Genomic DNA, 12,578 nt, shown 5'->3' on the forward strand with positions numbered 1-12,578 from the left:
ATCAAAGCGGACTGTGCGCGCCTTTTCCCCTCGGCGCCTCTCCTGGAGTTGCCGGCCGGCCCTTTCATCCCGTATTCCGACTGTAGCCGGGACGCCAGGTGGAGGGAGCCGCAGAAGCTCTGCGTCAACATTGCTCCGTCCCGAAAGGAGCAGCCTGTTAAACCCGGGCGCTCCAATTAAGGCGCGTTTGCCTTCGCGCGTGTATATCTCGTGTGTGTGTGTGTGTGTGTGTGTGTGTGTGTGTGTGTGTGTGTGTGTGTGTTCGCATTGATACTTGCAAGAAAGGCTCCGCGCAGCAGAAAACAGGCAGAAGTTTCTACCTCTCTCCCGTTCCAGGGAACTCCCGAGAGCCGAGGTCTAAGGTCTCATAGGAATGTTCCGGAAGCGAGTCAGTGAAACTGAGTGAAAAGAAAACAAGCCAAAAAACAAGTGAATCATGTACCACCTAACCCCAAAAAAAAGCAACACAATCTGTTCGTTCTCAAGGGATAATGGAGATACACAATTTATTTTCTCATCTTTAACAATACATAAATGCGCTAGAATTGCGGCCCTGTGTTTTTGGCTCTGGCTCTGTGTCACGTGTGTGATTCCTATAAATGTCTTTACAGGCTGGTGGGGTTTTTTCTTTCTTTCTTTCTTTCTTTCTTTTTTAAACTCATGCTGGTTTTCCACCTGCAGCTGTGTCCTCAGTACTGGCCGGAGAACGGCATTCATCGGCATGGACCCATCCAGGTGGAGTTTGTGTCGGCCGACTTGGAGGAGGACATTATCAGCAGAATATTCCGCATCTACAACGCAGCGCGGGTAAGGGGTGGCGAGGGAGCGGGGGCACTTATCATCGGGGACACTTTTATTCGTACCGAGCACAGTTACCTTCCATAATGTCCCTCCTGCCTTTAAGCGGCACCTCAGAGTGTCAGCGCTATTTTTGGCACTTTTCACGGTCCGATGTTCCGTCCTCATGGAAACAAGAACCCTAATGGAGGATCCTCGCTCCTCTGCGGGTGTGTGTGTGCGCTTCTCATCTGCTCACACTCGCCGTCTGTGTGCGTGTCTCCGTCTATGTGCTTGCACGGGCCGTCCAGCCCCAGGACGGTTACCGCATGGTCCAGCAGTTCCAGTTCCTCGGCTGGCCCATGTACCGGGACACGCCCGTCTCCAAGCGCTCCTTCCTCAAGCTCATCCGCCAGGTGGAGAAGTGGCAGGAGGAGTACGACGGAGGGGAGGGCCGCACCGTGGTGCACTGTCTGTAAGTAGCCTGTCCACGTCACGTGGTTCTGCAGGACGCGGGTCAAAATGAAGCGGTCGGCGTGCGGTCGTGTGGTTCCGTCCCGCCTGGTTTACGGTACGCGGTCTTTCAGAGGGAACCACGGGAACGTAAGAAATGTCAGCCCCTAATGGGTTCATTTCTTTCATCGTCGCAATTCTGATTGGAAAAGCATATCACGCGTTGTGCTTCTAAGTCCTATAACAAAAGTTAAAAACAGAAAGCGGTGAAAACATGTCAGAAGTTTTTAAAACGTAGCAGTCATTTCAAATTTGCGCAGTTTTCACAGACTTGAGTGTTTTTTTATTTTTTAAAAAGCACCGCTCGCCTCAAGAATAGAGGGGTTTCATTGTAGTCGCTCCAGCTCAGCGCTGTGGCAGGGCATCATTAATAACCCAGGCACCCCCCACCCCCCATCCCCCCCCCCGACTCAACGCCTTTCGTCCTGTCCTTCAGCAGATATTAACTTTAAACACCAGGACATCTCTGTGGGCCTCTGGATTTATGGAGGGCACCAGCGTTGCCTTCAGCTTTGGCTGCATTCATCACCGAGAAAATGGCAACTTTTTCTGTCCAATAAATATCAGAGAATATCCGTGTGCTGGCAATGACATTATTTTGCATCAAGTTGCACAAGTTGTCCGCTTATGAAATATAGATGCGCATCTCAATATTTAACATCTGTTTTCACTCCAGGCAGAGGACGGAGCCGTTTCTTTTGAGCCCGAAAGCGAGTAAACGCGTATATATCTTGTAGGCGGGCGAGCAGTAGTGTGGGGGGCTCTTTGACACAGCTGAAGGTTATCCGGCTCACTGGAAAGTGCGTCACTTACCTTGGCGGCAACTTCCCCTATAGCGGCACCTTCACACCAGACTGCCCCCCACTTCCTGCGGCTCCCCTGTCCTTTGCAGCCACTTCCTGTCGGTGCCAGAAGAGGACGGGTACGCGGACGGGTTAGTGGGACTCCAGGCCTGGCTGCGCCCGACGCTCCTCTCGTCCCGACTCCACCCCAACACGAGCTCCGTCTCGCTCTCTCGTAACGTCGACCTGCTCTACACCGTTGTTTTTGTTTGCTTGGCGAACTGGCAGCGGCCTCGTGTAAACATGTTGGCATGTTTTCCTGCCAACGCAAAGAAGAGCTGCGAGGAAGATGCGCGCAAAGCAAGAGCATCGGGGCACACGCCGGCACAGCTTCTCTCCCAAGGACAAGTGGGCATTTCTTCCCAAACGGTTCTTCCCTACAAACCGACTCGGTCGTCCAGCGAATTCGCTCGGCCACCGACAGCACCGATGGTGCGCGAGCTGCGTCTCTGCTCCGGAAGCGGTGCTTTCCATCGGCGGAGGTCAGCCGACAGACCGACGGACACGCCTCTCGGAAAACATTTTGCCACCAAGTCATCCGCCGATTGCGGGATTTATAAGGCTCCTATTGCGCAACGGTGCAGCGCCGCTCCTCTACAACGAGCTTCTTCGAGACGCAGCGCCATAACCAGTGGAGCAGCGCCATCTGTAGCTGACATGTGGACATTACTTGGGCCTCCAGGCTCCTCCGTGCAGCTCCAAGCAGAGAAATCGAGCAGAAGGAAACAGAGCTGATACGTAATAATATTCACAGTACAGCTGTACATACCTGACCAGTGGTTTTCGTAATAGTGGCCCCAAAAAGGAAATTTAAACTTTGGTTTAAAAAAAAATTCTATGTATTTATTTATTTATTTAGGGGGCGCGCAGTGGCGCAGCAGGTTTGCCCGGGTCCTGCTCTCTGGTGGGTCTGGGGTTCGAGTCCCGCTTGGGGTGCCTTGCGACAGACTGACGTCCTGTCCGGGGTGTGTCCCCTCCCCCTCCAGCCTTGTGCCCTGTGTTGCCGGGTTTGGCTCCGGTTCACCGCGACCCCGCTCAAGACGAGCGGTTTCAGATAGTCTCTGTCTGTGTGTGTGTTTAAAAAATATATATATGTATATTTTTTTTGTCAATGTCATTAACTTTAATTTAGAAACCATTCATGCTGATTTTTTTCTCCTTCATGGCCATGTAACCAGTCACTTCTGCAGCACAAAGGACAAAAGAAGCAGTATTAGAAAGCAGAGTTTTCCTCTCTTTACCCCTGTATTTAATTGTTAGCATCTCAGCAGTCAGAACTGACACCTTTAATTTGTTTTACTGCTACTTGGGTGTTTCCAGGGCAACGTTCCAAATGAAATCGCTCTCATCTAAAGACAATAAATTCGATCTCAAATAAAAGTCAATGCATGGGCAAAACAAATGATTTTATTTTTAAAGCACTTTGCAGGTTTTTTAGCTCAGTTTTCATCTTGCTGTCAGTAGCGAAAGTTCAAAGTTGGTGTTTTATAAGAAATTGCAATAGAGTAGGAAAGTAATAGAAAGTGCAACCAATTTATGAGTGAAGCGCTCGGCTCCAGGCACATCTGACAGAAGTGTAACTCCAAAGGCCGTGTCTGGGAGACGCTCGACTGTCTGCCGGAGACACCGGCTCCTTTGATGAGATCGGTAGTCCGTGGAGCTGAGCAACAGGGTGCGCCGCCGGCAGTTCCCTGGAATGGCGACCGCTTCTCGTGTGGCCGCCCCAGGGTGCGGTTCGTACCGACCCCAGCTGGCGGGTCCCCTGTTCTTGTGGGTCTCCGTGCGAACCGCAGCTTCGGGAAGCCACGCGTGAAGCTGCGGCTAGCGTCCGCCGTGCGTTGCTCCGGCTTCATCTCGTCACCTCTGACCTCCCTTTCCCTCGTCTCCGTGACAGGAATGGCGGCGGTCGCAGCGGAAGCTTCTGTGCAATCAGCATAGTGTGCGAGATGCTCCGCCACCAGCGGTCGGTGGACGTGTTCCACGCGGTGAAGACACTGAGGAACAACAAGCCAAATATGGTGGACTTACTGGTAGGGTCGCTGTGACCGCTGCTTGTGACCGCTGCTTATGACCACTGCTGTGACCGCTCTGTCCGCCCGGCGCTCCGCTGCTCTCCTCCTCCGTATGACCATCCGTCCAGCCAGACGTGGCGCTCATTTCATGTTGTAGGGACGCCTGGGCTGGTGTACCACTGATGCGTCATCGTAATCCATGTTTTTTGACTGAATGGATTGGGGTAAAAGTGACTGCATGAAACTGTCACTTCCAAGGTCACGACATGGGAAGCATGGGGGAAAGGCATCGATCGCTCATAAATTACACTAGTAACATAAATGATTTGTGCCATCAGTGTGTGTGGAAGCGCGTGCATTGTTGTGCGTCCCTGCCAGCCTCTCAGTGCTTTCTTTCCTTGTTTTGTTCTGTAGGAACAGTACAAGTTCTGCTACGAAGTGGCTTTGGAATACCTGAATTCCGGCTAACCTCCCCTTTAAAGACCCCCACGCCTGTACAGAGACACAGACACGGACAGAGACAGACAGAGAGACACCGCTTTGGGTGCTGGGTGTCTGTGAGGGCCGTGCGACTCGTGTGACTCATGTGATTCGCTTCATCGCGTCCCCTGACGGTTTGCTGGAGGGATCGGACACTGGACCCGCTCACCCGACCTCCTGTCTGCGCAGCGCTGTTTCCTTCTTTCCATACGTTCAGCAGGAGAGAGGTGTCCACAATCCTGTGTCCTGCAGCAACCTCCCTCCCCCACCTACCCCCAAATGTCCCACCCACCCACCCACCCACGTAAAACCGCTGGAGCGAAGTGTGAGCACAGTGACGTATTTAACCAGTCCTTCGTCCGACTCGTCCGTTCCCAGAATTCCTGCCCGAGACCCTTTGGCTGTCAAACTTATCCCGGTCAGATGATGATGATGCCTAAATTCAGTTTCTTCTTGTTTTTATTTTTTTTTTTGTGGGGAATGTAATGTAGTGTAATGTGCATATGTCCATTTTCTACTTTGTAATGGCGTTTTGCTCACGCAAAAGCGGTGTGGCGTACCTGATGGTTGCTGCCATGTCAAAAATCCAAATCCTAGATGTTTCTGTGTCGTGCTTTAATTGATACGAGTCCAGTGGTATGGGAGGAGGGCGCGTTGACGCAGTCCACGCACAACATACATCATGATGTCTCATCCATGGATCCAAAGCTCGTTTCTTTACACTCCCTTTTTGTTGACATTTGTTTATATTGTAAAGTTCTGTAGATTATTTATTCATTCAGAGTATCTTTTTTGTGAAGCACATTGAGTGACAATCATGTTTTGGTTTGATTTGTTGAACAGATGAAATAGTTAGCCTTCTGTTTATCTTGTATGAAATAAGTCCAGTTTACAAATGCGCATATATATATATATCTGCCAAATTTGGTGTTTGTATTTTATTTCCTCAATAAAAATATTTTAAATATCACAGTTTTCCATAGAAATACTGTATGTCTTTATGTAATCCCATAAATGTGCAGACAAATATTAATTTTTCTTGACGATGGGTGTCAAAAGTCAGCAGTGAAGTTGTCAAACACGCTAATTTCTAAAGCAATTTAAACACATGACGTTCGTGTTACGCGACGGGTGAACGTAATGCACCGTAACGTTTAATAACAGCCGTCCAACTTGTGACACCAGGAGGACTCGGTGGGCAGTCCCCCTGCGGTGGAATTTATTAATGCTAAGTGAACTGTTAGAACGATGGAAATCCTGAAGAACAGATTAATGTCGCCGGTCTCCTGCACCGAAGCTGCATTTTCTCCCTCATTTAGATGCAGAGCCAGTGATTAATCATTTTTTAATAACTGGAAGTGCACTAACTGAATGCTGTATTACAGTAGACTCCCCTGCTGAAGCTCCTGCGCCACCGGAGGACACCGCTTTGAGGACGTCTCCCCGTCCACGCGTTCTCCTCGTCTCTCCTACAAAGCTGCGGAGAAGTGGAACACAATTAAATTCCTTCCTGTCGTTAATCCTCATGCGTCTTCATTTTTCATGCAGATATGCCGAAGCCTTAAGCTGCATCTTTCCTTATTAAATCATGTGGAAATGGAGATTGCGCATCTGTCGAGAAATGTGTCTATTGAAAACGTAGTTATGAAGGAGCACATTACAGTGACAGATCTGCCTATTGAGACAGATGGATGTTCATGTAACACAGTAGAGATGGTGCTGCCATATTAATGTTTGTCATCTTGTAAACGCCTCACGCTCCTTTTGAAGTTTGTGCGCCATTATTTTGTCTGACACTCTTCACCAGAGCAACTTGCGATGATTTATTTATTTATGCAGCGCAGTGGATTTCCCGCGTCGAGTCGAGTCAGGTTATCGCGGCACGATTCGAACCCAAGTCTTCTGAGCAAAAGGCAAGATGGCTGTAACCGGCACACTACCCGCTGGCCCTGGTCTAGCCCCTCTTCTGCTCGGTTATAACTCTTTTTCTCCGGTTAATTTTTCCATCGTAAGCAGGTGGAAGTTTCCATCACACTTTCATTGCTGCTTTTATCGTCTACAGGTGACCAGCATCGGCCCATGTCGGCACAGAAGGTAAACTCTTAAACCGAACGGGTGATCAGCCAAACAAATCTAGATGTTAATTTAGTCCATTACACTTTGGAGTGCAGCTGCGAAGAAAATAAAAGGAGAGTTCATCACTCGGGAGGGGCGTGGTGGTGCAGCGGGTTTGGCCTCTGTCTGCTCTCTGGTGGGTCTGGGGTTCGAGTCCCGTTTGGGGTGCCTTGCAATGGACTGGCGTCCCGTCCTGGGTGTGTCCCTTCCCCCTCCAGCCCTGCACCCCGTGTTGCCGGGTTTGGCTCCGGTTCGCCGCAATCCTGCTCAGGATAAGCAGTTTCAGCCAGTGGTGTGTGTGTGTGTGTGTGTGTGTGTAAATTCATCACCTGTACTACCATACCGCATATACATACTGTGCAAATGTCACACGTACTGATGCCCTTTTAAAGTTCATCTTGAAGGTAACCGGCTATCGGGGAGGATGCAAAATGCTTATCGACAGCAGTGTGGACGCACATTTTTCCAGCGTTACTAACTGAACAGTGTAAATGCACAACGAGCAGCTGGTGGTTCGCTGCGATTCCCCATAATGTCAGTTCTCTCATTAATGTCATTAATTCCCAGAGATATTAGGAAAACAGGCATGTTCTTGTATTTCCCTCCGACTGCCCTTTCCTGTGCTGTGTTCTCTTTCATAAACCAGGGAGGCCTGAAAAGTGGCGTCGGCGAAAGGTCAGCGGGTATAATCCGGATGGTGTTCCGGACCGTTCTCCGTAACCGACAGGGATCCAACGCCTCCGAAACTGAAATGTTGCCACATGAAACATCGCAAAAAGCATGTTGAAACAGCATTTGAAAAACATCCATTGAAACACTTTCCATTATTTAGTAGACAAGTTCTCTGTACTTCATTCGCAGTAATTTTCCAAAAGATCACAGTCAATAAACTATAATTAATTTAGCAAACTGCCCTTTGCAATAATTTTGCAGCGGGGGAACAAGAGACACTGACAGAAATCACAAATGATGTAACAGCAGAACCAAAACAGTAAGTAATACATAATAATGAAAATGACTGATAATAATGGCAATTATTGTAATAGTGATGTGAAAAAGTGTTTTCTCCCTTTCCAGTTTCTTCTTGCATCTTTCTGAGAATAAATTTGATCTCATGTCTTTGTTTCAGTAGTACATGGAGCCTGAGTGAGGAAAAGGTGACGCCGGTGTTGATTTTATGTCATTTGCTTGGTGTGGAAGATAATGAAGTGTTGATATAAATTTTAAAGAAAGAAATGACCCCTTCGCATTTATTCAAGTAGCTGACACGTTCCTCCAGAACAACTGACAACGTTATGTTGTTTACAGTGATTTACCCATTTGTACAGCTGGGTGTTATTTCCTAGAGGAGTTTTTGGGTAAGTATTTTACTCAGGTGGGGGGTGAAGTGGCACAGTGGGTTAGACCAGGTCCTGCTCTCCGGTGGGTCTGGGGTTCGAGTCCCGAGTGGGGTGCCTTGGGACGGACTGGCATCCCGTCCTGGGTGTGTCCCCTCCCCCTCCGGCCTTATGCCCTGTGTTGCCGGGTTAGGCTCCGGCTCCTTGCGACCCCGCATGGGACAAGTGGTTCAGAGAGCGGGTGTGTGTTTTACTCAGAGTACCACAGCAGTAGGTGGAATTCAAACCTGCAACCTTCAAATCCAGAGGAAAAAGCTCTAACTACTGTGCTGCCTGATTAATAACGTCTTGAAGCACCATTAGCTGCAATGACTGCAACTAAACGCTTCCTGGAGCTGTTGACCAGGGTCTCACCATGGCTGAGGAGGAATTTTGTCCGCTCTTCTACGCAGAACTGCTTTAACTCAAAACTTTGCAGGTTTGAGAGATTTTTCAGGTCTCGCCACAACAGCTCGACCGGGTCCAGGCCAGGTTTCGATTAGGCCGTTACATAACTCGGCCACCGGCCGAGACAACGGAATCCCTGTTTGACACGAGTTCCGCCCTGAACGTGTCTTCAGAAGCTGCCGTTACAGGTTGTCCGTCCTGAAACGTGTATTTCTTACTTGGACCCGGTGACATCGTGGACAATTTCACGTGTCTGAAATGCGTAGCCGATAATGACTTGGTGTGGAAAGTCCACGATTTAGAAGGGCACATAAACAACTAGATTTCTACTAGAGAGAGAGAGAGCTGGTTGGACTCTGTGCGTCCCGATGCCTCAGTGGTGTCCAATTCAGCACTGACCCTGGCAGGCGCCAGTACAGTTATTGAGAGGCCTGGTACCCTCGACCAGTGTCATGGTGACTGGGTTACTCACAATGCCACCATCGTCTCCCTTCCAACCCTGTCCTTCCCTTGAGACTCTGTCTGTCCACTAACTTCCAGTCCAGCACATGGTTATCAGCTCCACTCCATCCCAACAGAACCAGACTTAATGCTGCAGAACAGCAACGGTGGAAATCAAAAACTCTTCGCCACATTTCCTTCCCTCCTCTGCCCTCTTCCTCCTCCTTTCTCCTCCTCCTCTCTCGGTGCCGATAATTTTGCCTCGTTCTTCAGAGACAAGTCGCCTCCGTCACCAACATGTTATCAGCATCCAGCTACCCCAATCGTGCTGGATCTCCCAGCAAAGCCTGTTTTTCTGCATTTCAACCCTGATGAGAAGATGAAATCTTCGATGTCCTGCTCTCATACAGACCGACCACCTGCCCCCTTGTTACCATCCCTTCCCCTCTCCTGCAGGCAGTTTCCCAACAACCTATTTCTTTGATCTCTCCTATCATTAAATCCTCACTCTCCTCTGCTAGCTTCCCATCTGCCTTCTGTCCGTCACCAGATTATTCTTTCCTCTCTGGGACAGTTTGGCAAGAAAGGGATGACGCTGAAATAGTTCGAACCCCACCTATCAGTTAGATCTTTCCAGGTGGTCTGGCATGGTCCCCTGTTGTCTCCATAGCCACGCTCAGCTGGTGTTCTGCAGGGCTCTGTTCTGGGCCCCCCGCTCTTCTCAGTCCACAGCTCTTCTCATGGTCTTGTCGCTGCCTCTCACAGATTCTCCTATCAGTATAATGCCACCAAAACCCAGCTCTTCTCCACCCTCCCCCCCCCAAAGCTACAGACATGTCTGTCTGGATGTCTGATCACCACCTACGGCTCAGCCTCTCAAAAACAGAGATCCTTCCCCTCCCAGTTGGTATGTGCACCTGTCAGAAGTTCTGTATCAAGCTGGGCAACTCACTCATTTCATCATCTTCATCGGTTAAGATGCTGGGAATAATGGCTGACTAACGTCTGCTCCTCTCAACACGTTGACATGATAACTGGGTCCTGCAGAGATACATCGTTATCTCTCTCCATACCTGTAACTGCCCATATCTGGCTGCGGCCTACAGAACCATCAACGGATCTGCTCCCCCATACCTACAGGGCCTGTTTTCTCCCTACACCCCAGCCAGACTTCTGTGCTCCTCCACCTCTGGCTGCTTGGTGGTCTTGCCCAAAAGAGGTCCAGAATCAAAAGCCCAAACGTTCTTGGTTCTGGTGCCAAGTGCAATGGAATGACCTTCTCTCACTAAGAACTGCTGAATCCTTTCAAGAAGGAACTCAAAGCACATCTCTTTCAGACTCGAGTCTCTCCACATTTCCCATCTACTTCATAAATTTGCATCACATAATCCATCAGTTACCTTTGTATTTTCTATGGCTCCTATGCGCTGCTACTCATGTAATGCTAATGTCATCTGTTTAAAAATGTTGTCCTCCACAAATTCTGTACGCAGCCACCCAACTAAAGTGTGTTAGTCCAAAAGGTGGTATCAGAAAAACTGACTGTACTTTGAAAATCTGGTGTCTGCATCTATGTACGTCTCCATCTGTTGGAGAAATTTTTTCTCTGGGTTGTCATCACTTTGGAGAAAAGTGTCTGCTAGATGAATAAATGGAAACATGGATGAAGATGAGATCACGTTTTAATCCAACGTCATACATGCAGAAATCTAGAAAATTCCAACAGTTACTGTGCAGAATATGGCCGACACATTTATTCAAGGTGACAAACGAGGCTCCGCTACACTAAACTCCCTACAATCATTGACACATCGGTACGACAGCAGTGTAATTCAGACGGAGCTACGAACGACAGGCCTGTTAGTCACCAGCTGACGTGAAACACGCAAACATGGAGAATGTGAAAATTCCACTAAACCCAAGTGGAACCACGCAGCTTCTTAAGCTCCACCAGGCCTTGTTCGCCACCTTCACTTTTTATAATCTTGGTGATGATGACCCCATTTGGACCGCAGGCTCCGAATGATTCCGACTCGTTAAGTAAGGGTGAATTCATTTGCTTTCTTTTAATCAACTTTTCTTGTCTTCCCTCTCTAGTTTTTTTTGTTTTATTAATTAAAGGTTGAATTAACATTCCATCGTTGAGTATTATATGTATGTATGTTTTGTTAGAGATTATTAACTGTAGTGCATACAGATGTAATAGCTACAGAAGAGCTGGAGTAGCACAGGTACGCAGAAATACTGCCTTCCCCACCTTATGAAGGTCATGTGTTCCAGAAAAAATCTCAAACTTTCATAACTCATCATATTTATGTTATTTGAAAGACAAACATTATGTTCCTGAACCCCGAGAAGTGACACCCATTTTTGCCAGTGTCACCAAATACCATTAAAACAGACACAGTTGTTTCAATAATTAACTGTAGTTATAACACAACGTAACATTTTCCTTCATTAATTGCATTAATTACTCTATAATACAGTTTGGTTCTTCATTAATATTGTTGCTAATACCGAATGGCTCTCTCTCTCTCTGTGCATACAGCTCTTTTCGAGTTCCTACACGGCACACACTTAAATATAGATGCACATGATATTCAGCGTTTGTGTAAATTCCTCACACCCTTTTTACTAATTTTTCATGTTGTAGTCATGATGCGCTAAAGAGTTACGAAAATAAGAGCACAATCGGGACAGTAAGCGGAGAGGTGCTGATCGACCGGGTGCCCAGATGAGCATCAAGGAGCCTCTGGAGGATCAAATGGGTTGGGTTTCGACACAAAGTCCCTCCTGTCCCCAGTGCTTTTAGTAATTCACTTTTTTCCTTTAAAGGTAAACAGAAAAGTGATTTTGTGGACCCATTGCCCTCCACGCCCACACAAAGAGCCAGCCAGGCTGTGGATTCCTCCCCGAGCCACAGTGCTCCCTGATCCAGAGGAAGACCGGGCAGCTGGAAGTTTGTCGACGGGTCTGCAGCTGGAGCACCTGGATTGTTTTGATCGGTTGTTTGATTTTTCTGAGCCAGAGCTTAACGGTGGAAGTTTCCAAAACATTTTCCTTTCAAGTAACTGTTGTAGCACTTTACCTTTTGCTGTCACTGAGCCCTTGCTGTTATCAAAGGCGACTGTTCACTTTGACATGAAAATGCATTACGCTTCAGGCAAACATCCACAGATGGAAACATGGCTGTCAAGATGTTTTCTATCATACGACAGCGCAACAAAGCATCATATATCCTTAAAGACCAAGAGATTCCTGCCTCTACAACAAAATGATTGATTCATAATCCACAGAGAAGGGCTCAGATGTTTCTGGGCAAGAATTTTCCGTACTGTCTAAAACTGGAGATATGGAGATCTTTACATTGTCATCTCGAGCTCTCTTTGAATATATGCTGCTGCTTATTGTCGCTAAAGAAAAGAAAATGACAGAAAAATTAAAGTGACAAAAGCGGCTGAGGTGGAAAAAAGGTGTTTTTTTGTTGTTTATACTGCCCTCTAGTGGACACTTTAATTTTTAAATCACAGCGGTTCACTTGAAGTCGGTGAATCAGAGATTACCGTTATCCCGAATTAAGCTTTTAGATGTGTTAAAGCTTTGAGATATAAAGA

General features: G+C 47.9%; 1 protein-coding gene across 7 annotated transcripts in view; it reads left to right on the top strand.

Annotated features, from left to right (window-relative positions):
• The window catches only part of LOC108928010 (receptor-type tyrosine-protein phosphatase mu), a 154,451-nt gene extending 149,535 nt beyond the window's left edge, over positions 1–4,916 (top strand). For all 7 annotated transcript variants that reach the window (XM_018741734.2, XM_018741737.2, XM_018741735.2 and 4 more), the window contains 4 exons: positions 682–807; positions 1,089–1,252; positions 4,027–4,162; positions 4,559–4,916. In XM_018741734.2, the coding sequence (XP_018597250.1) occupies positions 682–807; positions 1,089–1,252; positions 4,027–4,162; positions 4,559–4,612 (480 nt within the window). In that variant the 3' untranslated portion in view covers positions 4,613–4,916. The remainder of the gene's footprint in view (positions 1–681; positions 808–1,088; positions 1,253–4,026; positions 4,163–4,558) is intronic.
• The last annotated feature ends 7,662 nt before the right edge of the window (positions 4,917–12,578 follow it).

Source organism: Scleropages formosus, chromosome 7 (assembly GCF_900964775.1).
Source record: "Scleropages formosus chromosome 7, fSclFor1.1, whole genome shotgun sequence".
Classification (NCBI taxonomy): domain Eukaryota; kingdom Metazoa; phylum Chordata; class Actinopteri; order Osteoglossiformes; family Osteoglossidae; genus Scleropages; species Scleropages formosus.